The sequence below is a fragment of the Malus domestica genome, chromosome 06, assembly GCF_042453785.1.
Source record: "Malus domestica chromosome 06, GDT2T_hap1".
Lineage (NCBI taxonomy): Eukaryota > Viridiplantae > Streptophyta > Magnoliopsida > Rosales > Rosaceae > Malus > Malus domestica.
The window spans coordinates 21,027,362-21,045,696 of record NC_091666.1 but is presented as its reverse complement, the minus strand read 5'-3'; the positions used below and the strand labels follow the sequence as shown (position 1 = coordinate 21,045,696).

Below are 18,335 nucleotides of genomic sequence, written 5' to 3'. Positions count from 1 at the left end.
GCCCTAATGACATATCCCTATAATTTTCAGTCCCCAACTCTCCATTCCTCAATTAGCGTCACCCTTCATGCCATTCATCTTATTCCCCATAATACCATCCGCATAAAATAATAGAACTTGCAACTGTTTTTGATAATGATGTGACCCTTATTTGCCTATAAATATTCATTCACAATCCATGAAAAAATATAAATTCCTTGAATCTCAGCAACTGCATGCAAACGCCACAAGCAAGTTACAAAATTTCAAACTGATCATCATGAAGCACGTCGTAGTACTGGTATGGGTTTTGGTCTTGTGTTGTGTCTTGGTTAACAAGGATGGGCAAGCCCTAGCCATGGAGGACGAAATTGAAGAGTTGGCAGTAGATCATGACTATAGAGATGCCCTCGGTAAGGCCATTTTATTCTTCGAAGGGCAACGCTCGGGAAAGTTGCCCACCAGCCAGCGAGTAAACTGGAGAGGAGACTCTGCACTCTCTGATGGAAAACCTCAAAATGTATGATATTAATTATTTACGTGGCTTTAAGTACATTTTCATGCACTATGTAGTTTTTATTTTTTAAAAGTTATTACGTTTTTATAAAGGGTTTTTAGTAGGATTCTACGTATTGTTGAATATACCCTAAATAACATATATTATCGAATAACTTATATACTAAAATTTTCTTTAAAAGAAAAATAACAATCTAAATATATAGACCTTAAATTACTTTTAACGTGTATATCCCAAAATTATTTCTCTTCTTTAACTTGCATCCATCTAGTTTGTAAGAATCTCTTAACGTAATTATCTTCGTCCAAGAGCCTCATTTCCATTACTTCCTGCCAAAACCTCTTCCTCTTCGTAAGCTTATCGGGACACTCTTTATCCTCCCCATTAGATGAAGAACAAGGATTAGGCAATGTATACATCTTCCTGTAAAACCATGTTATTCATTGAGTGATCTTATCCTTCCCGAATCCCTATATTCGAAAAAACTGCTAATGATATTTTAACTATGTATCCTCCTCCTTGTTTCTTCCCCTTAATACTCTCTGAAACTACGCCATGTTTGAAAATTGGAGCTGGAGAATATGTTTTCATGATACAGTATTCATAAGAATATGTTTCGGATTACGCAGACGTAAAATCTAAAAGTAAAATGGGGGTGTATATAAAAAAATATGGGGTGTATATATCTGAGGGTATTATGAGAAAGTATGTGGAGGTGTATTAAGATAAATTTTAATGAAAAACAAAAATATGTTGTATTAAATATGTAAGGTGTATTTAACAATATGTGAAATTTTAATAAAACAATTATTTATAAATTTGCAGGTAACATATATTTGACAAGAGAACATTAACTTTAAATTAAATATGACGATATTTATGTTTTGTTGTGGTTTCAATGATGCACGCGCAGGTGAATTTGGCTGGAGGATACTATGATGCAGGTGACAACGTCAAGTTTGGGTGGCCAATGGCATTTAGTGTCAGCTTGTTGAGTTGGGCTGCTGTGGAGTACCAGCAGCAGATATCTTCTGCAAACCAGCTTGAATATCTCCATACTGCAATCCGTTGGGGCACAGATTACATACTGAAATGTCACTCTTCAGCCACCACATTTTATACCCAGGTTCCTATTTAATTATATAGAAAAGTCATACAACTAAGAAGTGCACAAATTAGATTAAAATTGAAACCACATAAATGTTGGATTAAATTAAAAAATGGAAAATTTGATATAGGTCCAATTTTTTTAGCCAACATTAGGAATAGTCCAGTTTCTTAAGTAAGTCCAATCCCTTAAATTTAGGATTATTTTATTATCAACAAGTATTACTTATTGATAAGATTTATTATAAAAATTAATTTCATTTTAATTATCTCTTTAATTATTTCTTTCTTTGTTATTTTTATTCTTCTATTCCAAACTCCATTTATAATTTTTTTATAATCAACTTATACCACACGTTAATTGTATTTATCAACATATATGAAAGATTCATATTTATAATTAACATGTATCACTGCTTAATGTATCTTACTTGTAGGCATTATATTTTTGTATTCTATAATTAGGTTTCATATCTAGCTTATAGGTAGAATATACGTTCAATTGTCTATCTACCTATGCCATAGGTTTTTGTTCATAGTCTACCTATAACATAGATTAATTGTGTTACATATATATTTTTTTCTTTTTATAATATACCTTTATCACAAAAGTTAATAAATTTAAAATTTTCATCTAAAAAGATAAAATTGAATAATTGATACAAAAATATGTAATTAAATAACTAGACTCAGTCCTAAAAACAATCTATACTTTTGCACCTAGATCTAAAAGCCCCATTAGAAAATTACTATGTTGACTGAACCTAAATCAAAAGACTCCTTAATTATAAACATTTTCATGTGCTTTTCTATTTTAACACCACACCTTATCTAAGTACACCCACTAATTATTTAAAAATAAATAAAATGGCTATATATAACACATATTAAGGACACCCACCCACTGCTAGTGCTATCATCCCCCCACGACAAATACACACCCACTCCAGCGACTTCGTCATCGGCTCCTACTCCAGTAAAGAGTATGTTAACCCAAACCATGTCAAATAAAATCAGCAGTATGCAATGTCAATAAAAAACTTCCTTCAAAGTTTTGTTCGATTTATATGAATATATAGTGTGAGCTACACAACTGAGAATAGGCCCTAGGGTTTGGATTGGACGATTATATGGTCAGCCATGGTGAATTTGACCCCTAGGGTTTCAAATGCTGGGAATGGTTTGATTTTATGTCACGGTAATTTCCAGTTCATATATAGGTGGGAGATGCAAATGCGGATCACCAGTGCTGGGAGCGCCCTGAGGACATGGATACACCACGAACACTTTACAAGATCACTTCTACTTCTCCTGGCTCCGAGCCAGCAGCTGAGGCTGCTGCTGCCCTTGCCGCTGCTTCACTTGTCTTTAAAGTGGTTGATTCCAACTACTCCGCGTTGCTCCTAAGCCATTCACGATCAGTAAGGAGAAAAATTAATTTTGAGTTCATCTCTTTTCAAACAAATTTTATCTTACTGAAATAAATTTGTATACACAGCTGTTTGACTTGGCAGATCAGCATAGAGCGTCTTACCAAGGCTATTGCCCATTTTACTGCTCCTACTCTGGCTATCAGGTAAAAACCAAAAGTAAAACTAGGTAACACTTTGATATTCCTAATTATTCACCATAGTAATGCTACATAAATGACATATATGTACGATATTTTTTCAATAGAAGTATAAGTTTTACGTATACAAATGAATCTGGTCCTAATATATTCTTATTGCACTCACTATGAGCTTATGTATTTGGTTTATTGTGAATTGTCCAATTTAAGGATGAGTTGTTATGGGCTGCGGCTTGGCTATACAAGGCGAGTGCAGACACCAACTATTTGAATTATGTCTCGAGCAACCAAGCATGGAGTCAGGCAGTGTCTGAGTTCAGTTGGGATAACAAATTAGTTGGAGCTCAGACATTACTAGCCAAGGTATCACTATCACTATTTATCATTACCGTCATTTTAATGTTTTCTTTACGGATAATTAAAAAGAAGTAAGTTAATTCCTAAATTTTCACAGGAATTCTTCAGTGGAAATACGAATTTGGCTAAGTACAATAGCGATGTCCAGTCGTTTGTATGCGCACTGATGCCAGGGAGTAGTTCGGTACAGATCAGAAGAACCCCAGGTGCACATGTTTATAACTTAATGATCAAATAAAGAAATGAATTCTTGGTGACTGATTATGATTATTAATATATGAGGAACATTTTTTTAATGTTTGCAGGTGGACTACTTTTTACAAGAGATAGTAGTAATTTGCAATATGTAACAAGCTCAACCCTGGTGCTATTCATCTACTCCAAAACCCTAACTGCAGCACAAATTGGTGGAGTCCAATGCGGCTCGGTCTTTTTCTCTACCTCCCAAATCAGAACCTTTGGAAAATATCAGGTGATTAACAATCTCAAAATTTCTCATATTAAAAAAATGTCTTCAATATATTGGAGATTGGGTGGCGCTAGGGAAGGACCCTATGTGTGGGCAGCCTTGGGCTGTAGCCCACGTGGAATTTTAGGAATAAGAAAATAGTAGTATTTATTAAATCAATTATATATCCCATTACAGACACCTGAGTTTTTAGGAGTAGGGTTGATAAACTTTAGTTCTTTGCCGATATCACTTTCTCTCACGCCATGTGAAATGTGGCTACCAACTAATTAAGTAATTTTACCAACTAAAACTTGAAGATAATCGTAGTAATCTTGTAATTCTAATTAAGATAACAGTGGTATGTTTTCGTATATGTATTAAAGACTTATTAGGTCTCCCTAAATAGATGTATAATTCTCATTATTAGTAAAAGTCTTTTGTATTATCGAGTTTTATTCATAACACTTTTGTTTGGGTATTGTTATTGGTACTCTAAAAAATTCATTAGGCACTTCTCACAAATGGATTTCTATTTCAAAATAGAGAAAACTTGAAGTGCACAATAAGTTATAGAAGTGTCAATAACAACCAAATTAAGGTCCAAACATGCTCATGTAGTATATTCTAGTTGCATATGTGGAAAACAACATTAGGAGGCTTTTTGTTAGGTTGTGTAGCTTACGGATACAACCCACCTGAGAAAAAAAAATGCTAGTTCCGTCCCTTGGTATCGCTAAACCAAATTGTTGGTAAACTGTATCATTTTAATGTATTGTTTGATGTAGATCATCGATCCCTACGTGTAGAAATACTAAATCAAATGATTTCTTTTATAGAGTTATTCTTTATACGTACACCATAAGTCTTAGGCTACAAGGAAAGGATTCTTAATCTACAAAAAGCTATCTACACGAATAAATGATTACAATACTTAAGATACAAGAAACCCTAAGTGTTCTCAAATTTTTATGTTCTATCACTAGACAACTTATGCAACTAACAGATACGACAACCTTTTTTCAATCGTTTATATTCAGGTGGACTACATCCTAGGAAGCAACCCCAAGAACATGTCATGCATGGTGGGTTTTGGTGGCAAATACCCAACGCAATTGCACCATAGAGGTTCATCAATCCCTTCCATCAACGTCCTCCCAGCCAAGGTGGATTGCAAAGGTGGTAACAACTATTTCTCCTCTTCCAATCCAAACCCTAATACTCATGTGGGTGCAATCGTTGGAGGTCCAGATGTAAACGACCAGTTCAACGATGCAAGATCAGACTATTCTCACTCTGAACCCACAACATATATGAATGCAGCTTTTGTGGGAACTGTGGCTGCTTTACTTGGTCAAGCCCGAACAGGGAGTTTGTAAATTGCAATTTCTTCTCTTTGATGTAAAACTGAATAATGTCTAGTTGCGCGTGACAAACTGACATACTACCCTTAATGTAAATAGTATAAACTGAACCCCCACGCTCATCAATCCAAGTGATCACAATATCTCATTTTATATGTGTACTCCACATGTTAATAAAGTATGCAGGGACGTATTTCCTTCACTTGTATTATGATGCCTTAAATGTACCGTTCAAATATGCTACTTGTGAGCATCAAATTGCTCTCTATTTAAATGTAATTGTACTAGCTAGAATATTACTTGTACTACAAAATCAGTTTCTCTCTAGACTCAGTTTCCTTTATGATATCGCGAGTTGTTTTTTGTTAGAATGGTATTGCGAGCCTTAGTCTAGTGACTTTGGTTTTCTCTCACTTTCTCATCAATTTTCTTGCTTAGCAAACACGATTTATAGCTACAACTTTCCTATGTTTTTCTTTGAACTCTTACAAATTTCATCAATTCATGCTCTTGACAAACTAGTTGCTCTCTAATAAAACTAGATCGTACCATTACATAAATCAAGCAGAGGATCCATATGGCCCTCCCGTCTCAAACCAATTAAACTAATAAGATGCAAATAGAAACCCCAAAAGTCTTGCTCTCCTTCACGTGATGAGAGTAAGTAATCAAAAGATCATAGACTACTGTATTCAAAAAAATTTAAAACTGAAGGCAAACTTAAGTACCTTGTCCTCTGATTCTTGGAATGAGCATAGTTGTTACATAATTTCACACTTATTTCGGCTGATTTTACAAAAGCATGTTATACAAACAAGCTATAGAAGTACTTATGTGCTGGTACGTTGAAGACAAAGTACCTAATAATAACATAGATAAACATACATAATTAGACATAGAAACATGCATGGCAGCCCACTCAGAAGGACAGCCACTGTTGGCTAGGACTCCAGCGTACGGTAAAAAGTCAATTTTGTCTTGTATGCTATCCCGGACACGCTGCTCAAGTAGTATGGACAGCGCCGCTTCTAAAACCATCTGAGTGGTCACCAGAAGGGACTGCGCGGCTTCGGAATCACCTCCCACAACGCGGTGATGGCATTATCCAGGGGAGTGAGTCCTAAAGGGATTTCCCACCTGGACTTACGACCAGCTTTCTCGAGGTCAGTATAGCTAGAGGTAAATGGAAGATAAAAGCTCGTTGTGGGAGGGAATAAAGTGTTGAGAGCTGCAACTGTAGCGTCTTTGAGAAAGTAGGATTTGTCGCCCGCAACATAAGCCACCACATTGGCATTCTCCTTGTCTAATGCTAGGATGATGGTTCTTCCAATACGGTTTGAAATATCAACCAAAACGAACGGTTTCGAGTTTGGCACTGATATATCGCTTACCGTGGTCACTCCTCGTCAGTAGGCCACGCAGTTCACTTCCGGTGGCATCCTGTGTAGAGAATTCGATATCTCCCGGACGTCCCTCTATAACTCAGACATTGAGGCAAACAAGGCATGCAGCTCCTAGTAGGAATCTCATCTTGTGCATTTTTGTTAAGGGGATGGGAGTTGTGTTTGGTACCGTGCAATGGTTTGTATTTATAATCGGGTGAAGTTATTAGTGTGAACACGAAATTTTCCTGAAACGAAAGAGACAAGAACAACGTGCACAAAATAATATTTGTATTTGATGATTTTGGGTTACAATCTCTCTCGAATTTGATCATCTGATTCGATCTCCGTAAGGTATTGATTTGTGGATGTGCGATTGATCCAAGGGCCGTCGAGGCTTGATTTTGGATGAACGGTTGAAAGTTTCTTCAAGGGCCATTGAGGCTTGATCTTGAATGACGGTGATGAAAGGATCTTCAAGGGGCTTTTGGGCTTGATCTTGAAGAACAGTGATGAACGGATCTTCAAGGGCTTTTGGGCTTGATCTTGAAGGACGGTTGGACGTGTGAATTTGTTGACGTTGTTGATCCAAAGGGCTGTTGAGGCTTGATCTTAGGATGAACGGATGATGAACGATGAACACTTTCTTTAAGGGCCGTCGAAGCTTGATCTTGAATTGGTGGAAGTTCTTCAAGGGGCTATCGGGGCTTGATCTTGAATTGGTGGAAGTTCTTCAAAGGGGCCTTCGGGGCTTGATCTTGAAGGTGGATGATTGTTGATCCAAGGGCCATCGGGGCTTGATCTTGGAAGAACGATGAACGAAGAACGAAGAGGGCTTTCTCGATTCTTCGGGAACCTGGATGCTTGAGAGCTTCGGAGTTTCAGAGCTTCAGCGCTTCAGAGCTTCAAGGTTTTGGTGTAATATCAATTGGTGTCCTGAAATGAATGAAATTGGCTTCTATTTATAGAATTTTCCAAGGCCTAATTTTGAATATAATATTCCAGATAAAATAAGTCGTTTCTGCCAGGTGTTGACACGTGTCCTGTTTGATGACTTTTCCGACTCATTTCAATTTTTTGTCGAGTCACACGCTACGTGTTAAATTTATGTAATACATGAGCGTTGAAACTTTGATTTATTGGTCAACATTTATTTACCAAAATTTCGATGTCTACAATTAGATCATTATCATTCATCAGAAAATGAGTAAACTGTTGATTTGCCCCCTAAACTTTCACCTAGTTTTCGATTGCCCACCTGAACTTTTCGATTGGAAAATTAAGGACTCAAACTAATTTTTTTAGCCAATTTGCCTCATACCGTTAGTTTTTCAAACATTCCATCCATATTTCTGTTAAGTGAGACTATGTGCACAACATGTGAGGGTAGTTAAGTCATTTCACTCTTAAAAATGATTAAAAAACTGAAAATAAATTTAAGAAAAAAAAAACCTTTCCCTCTATTTTTTCCCTCTAATTCCTATCCTCAATTTTATTTTTCACTCATTCATATGCATGAGAAATGACATATGGTGTTATTGTCTTCAAAAGTATCCAAGTTAGTCTTTTTCATGAAGCATGTACTGCCATTTTTTATTTTCTTTAACAAATTAATAATTTGACAAATGCTCATGGTGTTATTGTCTCCAAAGTAGTGCATTAATATAAGCATGTTACGTGTTGTGCTTCATTTTAGAGACATTAAGACTTTACTAGTAGAAGAGTTAGAAGAGTTATAAAAATAGTTTCCAGCAGTTTACATGTCCGCCATCTAGTAAAAACTACAACAAGTCAAAGAAAAAAACTACTCCAATCACCAGCATCAAAACTCCAAAAATCGGCTAACTGCACTAATCCTAACTATTCCTCCAATTTTCTAGCAATAGTATCCAACCAAATCACTAAAAAAAAAAAAAAAGCATGTCATACCCACGCAGTTCCACAAAGCTTTGCTTGCCTCCTCAAAGTACAATGTTTTCAAATAATAAATTAATTACTATAAAAGAGAAGAAAGTGCACAACTCAACCTAGAATCAAATGATGGATATTTCAACTGCATTTTTGCACATTTAACACCATGAGCATTTGTCAAATTATTAATTTGTTAGAGAAAATAAAAATGGTAGTACATGCTTCAAGAAAAAGACTAACTTAGATACTTTTGAAGACAATAACACCGTATGTCATTTCTCATGCATAAGAATGAGTGAAAAATAAAATTGAGAATAGGAATTAGAGGGAAAAAATAGAGGGAAAGTTTTTTTTTTTTTTTTTAAATTTATTTTCAGTTTTTTAATCATTTTTAAGAGTGAAATAACTTAACTACCCTCACATGTTGTGCACATGATCTCACTTAACATAAATATGGATGGAATGTTTGAAAAACTAACGGTAGGTGAAAATTGGCTAAAAAAAATAGTTTGAGTCCTTAATTTTCCAATCGAAAAGTTCAGGGGGGAAATCGAAAGCTAGGTGAAAGTTTAGGGGGCAAATCGACAGTTTACTCTCATAAAATCAATTAATTGACAATAGGAAGAAGAGGACAATAATTATTTATTTAAATTATGGGTGGTTTTGTATAAAATCAATAAAGTTACAATATTAATAATATTTATTTTAATTATAAATAGTTCAATATATAGTGTATTGTGATACTTAAATACATTTTTATAAAAATTACAGAATTTGCCACTATAGGCACCCACTTCAACTGACACCTCATTTCTTATATTTTGGAATAGGTCAATACAGATCACACTGCAAGTATTTATTTTCTGATTTTACATTTGGATTCAAACACTACAGTGTCAGTTTTTCTGGTTCTTTTTTTACATTTGGATTCAGATGCTGCAATGTGGTGTCAGTTTCCTGGTTCTGAATTGCAGACCCTAGAACTTTGTGATCTACAAAATATAATTCAAAAATGATATTTTGGATGCGGTCGCTAGTCACTAGTGTACATTGATTGAAACCTTATTAATTTTTTGGATTTTGATCAAAGTCCCTTGATTTTGGACACATCATATTAGCATTAATGAATTTCAATGTCAACTATTTATATTTTACATTAAACATTATGTTAAATATTATTTGAGCCACATTATTGCTAGCATATTGTGATGCTTAGCTTATTGTCTCGCTCCTTTGGTGTAGATAATATCGTTTGTTCAAAACATAATATTAAATATTTTAATATAGACATTCTTAAAAGATGACATGGAAGTATTTTCCTAGTAAAATGTTGAGTTGTACAAAGTCAAAGGACTTTAATCAAAAGCTGAAAACCAATAAAGTTTTAGTCTATGAACATTAGTGACTAAAGACTGAATCCTAATTTTTCCTTAAAAAAATGATCTCTTTAGCACGTATCACCCTTTTGTTAATATTTCTTACCAAAAATGATGGAGGAACGGGAGGGTGGTTTTGTTTGGGATAAAATCTGAACTTTGGGCCAGAGAGAAAGTCGGCCCAAACCCAAGGCCCAGAGGAAAACTTAGGAGGCAGGAAAGAGGCTTTCGGCTGGGCACAAGTTACAAAGGCCACCTGCTTACCTGCTCAAAGACCACAGGGGGTAGGCTATTCAGTCAATACATAGCCCAATAAAGTACTTTATTGGTGACATTCATGTAAAAAAGCTAGTGAGTCATCACCAAACCGCATTCGGGCACCGCTATTGCTACAGGAACCCAAGCTGAAGTCGTCTATAAAAGGAGGAAGAGAAGACAGAATTGAGGACACTCAATCAAACAAACAAAAGCCAAAACTCTGCTCAAGCCAGATTTGCCTTCAACGAAGCTGTAGTCAGCACAAGCCTTCATCCCATTCGGGATAAACCTTCCCAAACCCCTGTAATAGCTCTGCTACCTTGTTCATGGTGGTATCGATTCATTTTGTATCCTCTTCTCCCCCGTCAACCCCTATAAAAGCTTTCAGACCTCTGACAGAGCCATAAAGATAGATTTTGTAAGAAGTTCAGCCTTGGCCGATAAGGTTCAAACTTACCCGACTATCTTTGCTCTGTCTTTGTCTTTTCTTTCTTTTAAAAGCACAATAACATGTTATATATATTCCCAGTTATATACAAGTTATTTCTAGCAAAGTCATAATGAAAATGAGTCTTCAGCACTTGAATCCGATCTAAATCGCGTCAGAGGTCAAATCAGATCTAAGTCTTAAGCCCGCGGGCATGTAATTTAAAGATTAGTAAAGTCCTTGGCCTCAAGGCATAAAAAAAGAACTCTATGTGGACTCAACCCATCCACGACAATCCTTGATAAGCGAGAAGTCCGAAGTTACTTGGGGCGCAAGTAATCAATCTATTTCTCCGTTTTGTTGCTATTATATCTTGATTCGTAGAAAAGGCTTAAGCATGGAGTGAATTCTGATAGAAAGCCTCAAGGCCTACACCTAAGGCCCCACAAAGGCATCTATTTAGCTTCATTTCATGTTGCGGTCTAGTTGGTCCGAGTATAAGGATTAACTCTGATGGGAAGCCTCAAGGCCTATACCTAAGGCCCTATAAAGGCACCCATTTGGGTTCGTCCTACCTCTTGGATTGGATTCAGATAATCAAAGGTATAATAGTAATAAGACTCTGGCAACCATAAAAGACCAAATATGATACATCCAAGCGCTAGTTTAGTTTGACAGGAAGCCTCAAGGCCTATACCTAAGGCCCCACAAAGGCACCTGTTATATCTAACTTGGTTTCTCGGGCGTATACATATTCAATCAAAGCTTAACACCCATTCAACATCTGCCATATTGAAGATGGCAGTGTCACGCCTGAGCACGACAAAGTTAATCTTGATTGTGAGCCTTAAGGCCTACACCTAAGGCCCCACAAAGGCACCATTTCAAATTAACTCTGTCCTTCTCTTTCAGAATTGCCCGACAAGCCTTGCCCGAAGTGTGTCTTGCCCGACCAAGATCTGCCCGACAAAGGCTTGCCCGAGCGAGCCCGAGAAGAAAGCAGAAGTACGACAGATACCCTCAACCGACGCCATTCTCCCAGGGGAGCTGTGTGCTCGTCCGCCAGGAGATTCCTGCGACGAACATAGTTTTGGCACGCCCGGTGGGATCCTCTGATCTGAAGATAAAGATAAACATGCCAGAAGATTTACAGAATACATTGTTTCAAATGCTACAGAGACTGAATGAAGCCTCCCTAGGCTCTAGAAATGAGACAGGTTTGGCTCATCCCAAAGGAGAAAGACATAGGACTACCCAACCAGATGAGGTAGTCATAGTCAACCCTGTGTTGCCCTTTTCTGAAGCCCCGGTAAACATGCTCAACATGACCTGGGCAGAGAAAGGAAAAGGGAAAATTATAAGGGAAGAAGAAGAAGGGAAACTAGCCAAACGACCTACGGAAGGGATAGGCAAACCATCCGAGTATCCAAAGGCTGCCATAATCAAAGGGCTGGTTATGTGTAGTAAATGCCAGTGTGAATGTGAACTCGAGATTCCCCCAGCTGGAGTCCTTATTGATCACGAGTTAATTAAAAGAGAAGCCCGCGAAAGGCTTAAGCAGGCAACAAGAAAAAATACTTCCCGAAGCGTTTTTCAACGTTTAGAAGGTGATTCCCAACCCAAGGCGTTGTCAGAAGTATTTCGAAATTATGAAGTTTCTGACGAGGCAGAGGACATGGAAGCCAAACTCCAAAGAAGTACAGAGCAGCTTCAAAATGGCCAAAAGGGGAAGGAAGTCAGAAGAACTGATGGGATAGCTAATCCTGTTAAGAAAGCAACTCCTGCATATCGTGGGCGGAAATGGTATGTAGTTGGAAAAGATGGGCAGCCCACCAGACCAATGGGAGCATCCATGGTCAGAAGGGTTCAAAGGCAGCACAAAGCCTACATGAATTCCCTGATGACCCCCATCACCTCTGAAGCCTCAAAAAATCAAAAGCCAGAGAGGGCAACATCTGGAAGTAGTAGTCAGCTTCGTTGGCGAAGTAAGAAGGAAGTAGAAAGGGCCAACGGCAAGACGGAGGGTATGGGGAATCACGTGCCACAAAGCCAACATCCTGGCAAGTATAGGATCTTAAGAAGGGCTCAGGAAGATCTGACTATGATGCCAACACCTGGTTGGAGGCCAGGGCCCACCCATGAGGAAACTGTTGCATCTGAGAGGAGACCAACCTTTCTGCCTTTGGATCCGTTTGGTGAAGTTCCAAAGCAAGCGCTGTACGGAGACATGAATCAACCACAACAGGAAGGGATACCAGAGCCCTTACTACCAGCCGATGCAATGGCCTGGTTAGATGAGTTCATGGATCACGTTGGGAACAAGAAGGAGGACTTGCTCGAACCCAGCAACTTCCACATCAACATGACGTATGTATTATCCGCCATGTTTGGCGCCAGGCCTGACCAGCCCGCTACCATGGAAGGTGATTATTTAACAACTGAGCCGATGATGGCTCACGTCAATGTGGAGGTAGTTACAGAGGAAGACTCAGGCAAGGTTGAATCCTCAAAAGTACCTAAAGGTGGTCCCCTACGGATTTACACAGATAAAATGGTGTTCAGCCGCCCAAGTATTTCGTTGGCCAACCACCTGAAGCCTATATACGTTTCAGCTCATCTGGAAGGTGTACCTTTCAAAAGAATTTTGATTGATGGAGGAGCGGCTGTTAACATATTGCCAGCCAAGCAGATGAAGAGGATGGGGAGAAGCACTGAAGATCTTATTCCCACAAACCTTACAGTCTCGAGCTTTTCAGGTGCCATCACCAGGACTCATGGGATATTACCTTTGGAGGTAGATCTGGGGTCCAAGAAAATAATGTTGGCGTTCTTTGTAGTAGACTGCACTTCCACTTACGGGGCCCTACTTGGAAGAGATTGGATTCATCAAAGTTTAGCCATACCTTCTACTCTTCATCAACAAGTGGCTGTATACCACGAGGCAAGTACTGAAGGATCAAGCTTTTGGGAGTTGGTAGAGGCCGAATCACGGCCGTTCCTCCCCTCAGCTAATGTTGCAGAAGCAAATTTCTACAATCCCAACGTGGGAATTTTGAAATGTTTAAGAGCTGATGAGAACGGCCGCCCTACCAAGGTGACGGCCCGAAAGCTTCTAGAACAAGGGATGCTCCTTACCAAGGAGGAGTGGGAGAGACCCTGTCTTATACCAAACTCTCTATACCATCAATGATCGAACAAAAAAAGAAAGATCAGGTCATGGCAGTCAGATCCCTGATTAAAAGACTGTTGGTGTATGGAAAGGGAAGAAGACAGGAAGAAAAGCTCTTGGATAAAGAAGAGCAGGAGTGGCAGGGGAAAGTTTCTACCAGCCAGCAGGAAAATGAGGAAGAATCTTGCACAGAGGAGTTAGATAAGGCCATTCAAATGGCCGAATGCGTCTACGATATAGACGAGCCAGACGGTCTGCCCGAGAACCCGGAGTTAGTTGAATTTTTGTGTGCAGAGCCTGATAAGCCACCTCCAGAAGTCCAGGATCCATTGGAAGTTATTGATCTAGGCACAGAAGAGGATCCGAGACCAATTCAAATCAGCGGTTTATTAAGGATTGAGGATCGGGCCAAGATTATCTCTCTTTTGCAAGAATTCGAAGATTGTTTTGCTTGGCATTACACCGAGATGCCAGGATTAGACCCAGCCTTGGTGGAACATAGAATGCCCATCAAGGAAGGATATAAACCTGTCAAGCAGGCACCACGAAGGATGTCAAAGGAGATAGAAGAAAAAGTCAAAGAAGAAATTGAAAGGCTGGTGAAAGCTGGCTTTATTAGACCAGCCAAATATGTAGAGTGGCTAGCCAACATTGTACCCGTTTTAAAAGCTATAACAAAAGCAGTACGGTGTTGTGTTGATTATAGGAATATTAATAGCGCCACACCAAAGGATGAATATCCCATGCCCATGGCTGACTTATCCATAGATGCTGTAGCAAAGCATAAAGTTTTATCGTTTATGGATGGAAATGCCGGTTACAATCAAATAAAGATGGCGCCAGAGGATATTCATAAGACAGCTTTTAGATGTCCTGGTTATGTGGGGGCATATGAATATCTGGTCATGCCATTCGGGCTCAAAAATGCAGGCGCCACGTATCAAAGGGCAATGAATGCCATTTTTCATGATTTAATTGGCCAAAGCATGGAGGTGTATATCGATGACATTGTGGTGAAATCTAAGACAGAAGAGCAGCATCTCGTGGACCTCAAGCAAGCATTGATGAGGATGCGGATCCACAAGTTGAAGATGAATCCAAAGAAATGCGCTTTTGGAGTAAGAGCGGGCAATTTTTTGGGATTCTTGGTGCATCAGAGAGGTGTGGAGGTGGACAAAAATAAGTCTCGGGCAATATTAGAGTCACTTCCACCTACCAACAAAGTACAGCTTCAGAGATTGCTAGGTAAAATCAACTTCTTAAGGAGATTCATTGCCAATTTGGCGGGCAAAATCCAGCCATTAACTCCGCTACTGAGATTGAAGGATAGAGAGAATTTTGAGTGGGGGCCAACCCACCAGCAGGCATTTGATAGCATCAAGGCTTACTTAACTTCCCCACCAGTGCTGGTGCCACCTCAAAGGGGAAAGCCATTGAAACTATATATTTCTGCATCGGAAAGATCAATTGGGAGTCTACTAGCCCAGAATAATGAAGGAGGAAAAGAGCAGGCTGTGTATTACCTCAGCAGAATTCTGACCGAGGTAGAAACAAGATATTCTCCGGTGGAAAAACTGTGTTTGGCTCTATATTTTACTGCCAGCAAGCTAAGGCATTACATGCTACCTTGTCATGTGCACATTATCGCCAAAACAGATGTGATAAAGTACATGTTGTCAAGACCTATGCTAGCAGGGAGGATTGAGAAGTGGATTCTAGCATTATCAGAATTCAGTTTTCAGTACATACCCCAGAGGGCAGTCAAAGGCCAGGCAATTGCTGACTTCCTGACCGAACATCAGGAGTCTCAAAGCGAGGAAATCAATATCCCGGGAAGTTTAGAAGTTGCTAATGTATGGATTCCACCAAGAAGTGATGTTTCGGGCAAAGAAGATTGGATCCAGCAAGAGATAAGGAGAGTAGCAGGTCTTTGGATTACACCTTGGAAGCTATATTTCGATGGATCCTACACTCAGAAGGCAGCAGGAGCTGGAATTGTGATTATAAACCCTCAAGGGGTTTATCATTACTATTCCTTCCTACTTGATTATCAAGAAAATACCAATAATCGGGCGGAGTATGAGGCATTGATTATCGGCCTGGAAATCCTGATGGACTTGGGGGCAACTGAAGTAGAGATCTTTGGTGATTCAGAGTTAGTGATAAATCAACTAAATGGCGAGTTCAAATGCAGACATATCACTATGGCAGGGTACTATATGGCAGCAACATAACTGCTGAGTTTGTGGGAGTCTGAGATATCAGTCAATCACATTCCTAGGGGATCTAACTTGGCAGCTAATGAAATGGCGCAACTAGCTTCAGGAGTGCCAATGCAAGAAAGGAAGTATGGTGTTGATGTTGAGATCCAAACAAGAAACCTTCCCTCTATCTTAGATCGGAGGTTCAGTCTGGATGTAATGGTTCTAGAGACCGAGGTGGAAGATTGGAGGACACCTATTACTCAGTATCTGAAAAATCCTTCTTCACCCACAAGTAAGAAGAACAGGCAGCAAGCAACCAAGTATGTCTTGTGGACAAAAAATCTGTTGAGAAAGACCCCAGATGGGTTGCTATTAAAATGCTTAGGCCTAGAGGAATCCATGAGAGTAATGGCCGAAGTACATGAGGGAATATGTGGAGCACATCAAGCGGGAACAAAGATGAGATGGCTACTCAGAAGGTATGGTTATTTCTGGCCCGACATGGAAAAAGATTGTAAGTCCTATGCCCGCGGATGTGAAGAATGTCAGAGACATGGACCTCTCCAGCACGTACCATCAGTACCTCTCAATCCAGTGGTCAAGCCTTGGCCGTTCCGAGGATGGGCAATGGACTTCATCGGGCAGATTTATCCGGCCTCTAGTAAGGGACATACTTTCATAATTGTGGCAACGGATTACTTCACCAAATGGGTAGAAGCATCGGCAGTAAAATCCATAACTTCAGCCGTGGTCAAGAATTTTATTGAGACCAAGATCCTGCACAGGTATGGGGTGCCTGAAACTATAGTAACGGATCGTGGGCCATCGTTTATTTCAAAGGAGGTTGAAGAGTTTGCAAGCAAGTACAAAATAAAGATGATCCAATCCAGTCCATACTACCCTCAGTCAAATGGGCAAGCAGAGGCTAGCAACAAGATCTTGGTCAACATTATTAAAAGAATGGTGATTGATAGTCCAGAAAGGTGGCATGAGATGCTAGGGAACATGTTGTGGGCATACCGGACTTCTAAAAGAGCGGGGACAGGCACGACTCCTTATGCCTTGACTTTCGGGCAAGATGCAGTGCTTCCTATGGAAATCAACGTCAGTTCCGTAAGAATTCAAAATCAATTTGGGTTGCATAGTGCAGAATATATTGAAGCCATGTGTCAAGGTATTGAAGATCTGGATGCAGCCCGAATTGAAGCCTTGAACTAGATTCAAGAAGGAAAGATTGCTGTTGCCCGAGCTTATAACAAAAGGGTGAAGTTAAAGTCTTTCAAGGAAGGAGATTTAGCGTGGAAAACGGTCCTCCCGCTAGGCGCTCAGCTGCGTGGCTTCGGGAAATGGAGCCCGACATGGGAAGGTCCTTTTATTATTAGTCGGGTTTTGAACAAAGGAGGATATTATCTAGCAGACCTCGAAGGCAATGAGCAGAAACACCTATTAATGCAAAATTCTTGAAGAAATATTGTCCTACATTATGGGATGTTAGGGATTGCTATATCGAAGAGGGAGCAGAGTGAGACGGACCTTAGAAATTCACATACGGTGATCGGGTTGGGCGGCCAACATGAGCTTGGTAGAGGACCCTCCCACAAGATCTTCACCATGTATGATGATGAAGCCCAACTTATCATCACAAGTTGTGGGAAGATTAGACATCAAGAGGAGACCGCCTGACCAAGGGTGTTGGAGGTAGATGGGTGATCGACCAAAGGTGTTGGAGGAAACTCCACTCAAAACCTGAGGAACCCATTTCTCAGTAGGGAGACGGAAGGATTCAAGGTGGATGAAGGGTGAAGACCAAAATGAAGAAGAGGTGATGATTTGAAAAGGGTTCCCAAAGCCAGAATTTATAGAGAACCAGAAGGCAGTTTAAAGGTCGCAAGAAGCTCAAAAGGCACGCATGTTGTTATTCATTTAATGTTGGCGCTTGGGATCCCAACCTTAACATCAATTGAAGGGGGCACTGTTTGGGATAAAATCTGAACTTTGGGCCAGAGAGAAAGTCGGCCCAAACCCAAGGCCCAGAGGAAAACTTAGGAGGCAGGAAAGAGGCTTTCGGCTGGGCACAAGTTACAAAGGCCACCTGCTTACCTGCTCAAAGACCACAGGGGGTAGGCTATTCAGTCAATACATAGCCCAATAAAGTACTTTATTGGTGGCATTCATGTAAAAAAGCTAGTGAGTCATCACCAAACCGCATTCGGGCACCGCTATTGCTACAGGAACCCAAGCTGAAGTCGTCTATAAAAGGAGGAAG

At 39.5% G+C, this 18,335-nt stretch overlaps 1 protein-coding gene across 1 annotated transcript; it reads left to right on the top strand.

Moving 5' to 3' along the window:
- The first annotated feature begins 174 nt into the window (after nucleotides 1-174).
- Nucleotides 175-5,688, top strand: LOC103439191 (endoglucanase 20). Its single transcript, XM_008377737.4, has 8 exons — nucleotides 175-499; nucleotides 1,410-1,622; nucleotides 2,824-3,024; nucleotides 3,102-3,179; nucleotides 3,384-3,536; nucleotides 3,628-3,736; nucleotides 3,836-4,002; nucleotides 5,019-5,688. The coding sequence occupies exons 1-8, from the start codon at nucleotides 179-181 to the stop codon at nucleotides 5,355-5,357; spliced, it is 1,581 nt and encodes a 526-aa protein (XP_008375959.2). The 5' UTR covers nucleotides 175-178; the 3' UTR covers nucleotides 5,358-5,688.
- The last annotated feature ends 12,647 nt before the right edge of the window (nucleotides 5,689-18,335 follow it).

What these genes read in the sequence shown, in the direction of transcription:
- LOC103439191 (XM_008377737.4), top strand. Translation starts at nt 179, where the DNA reads ATGAAAAAATATAAATTCCTTGAATCTCAGCAACTGCATGCAAACGCC. An exon ending in ACAGATCAGAAGAACCCCAG is followed by an intron (nt 3,737 to 3,835) that starts GTGCACATGTTT and finishes TAATGTTTGCAG; the next exon opens with GTGGACTACTTTTTACAAGA. An exon ending in GAACCTTTGGAAAATATCAG is followed by an intron (nt 4,003 to 5,018) that starts GTGATTAACAAT and finishes GTTTATATTCAG; the next exon opens with GTGGACTACATCCTAGGAAG.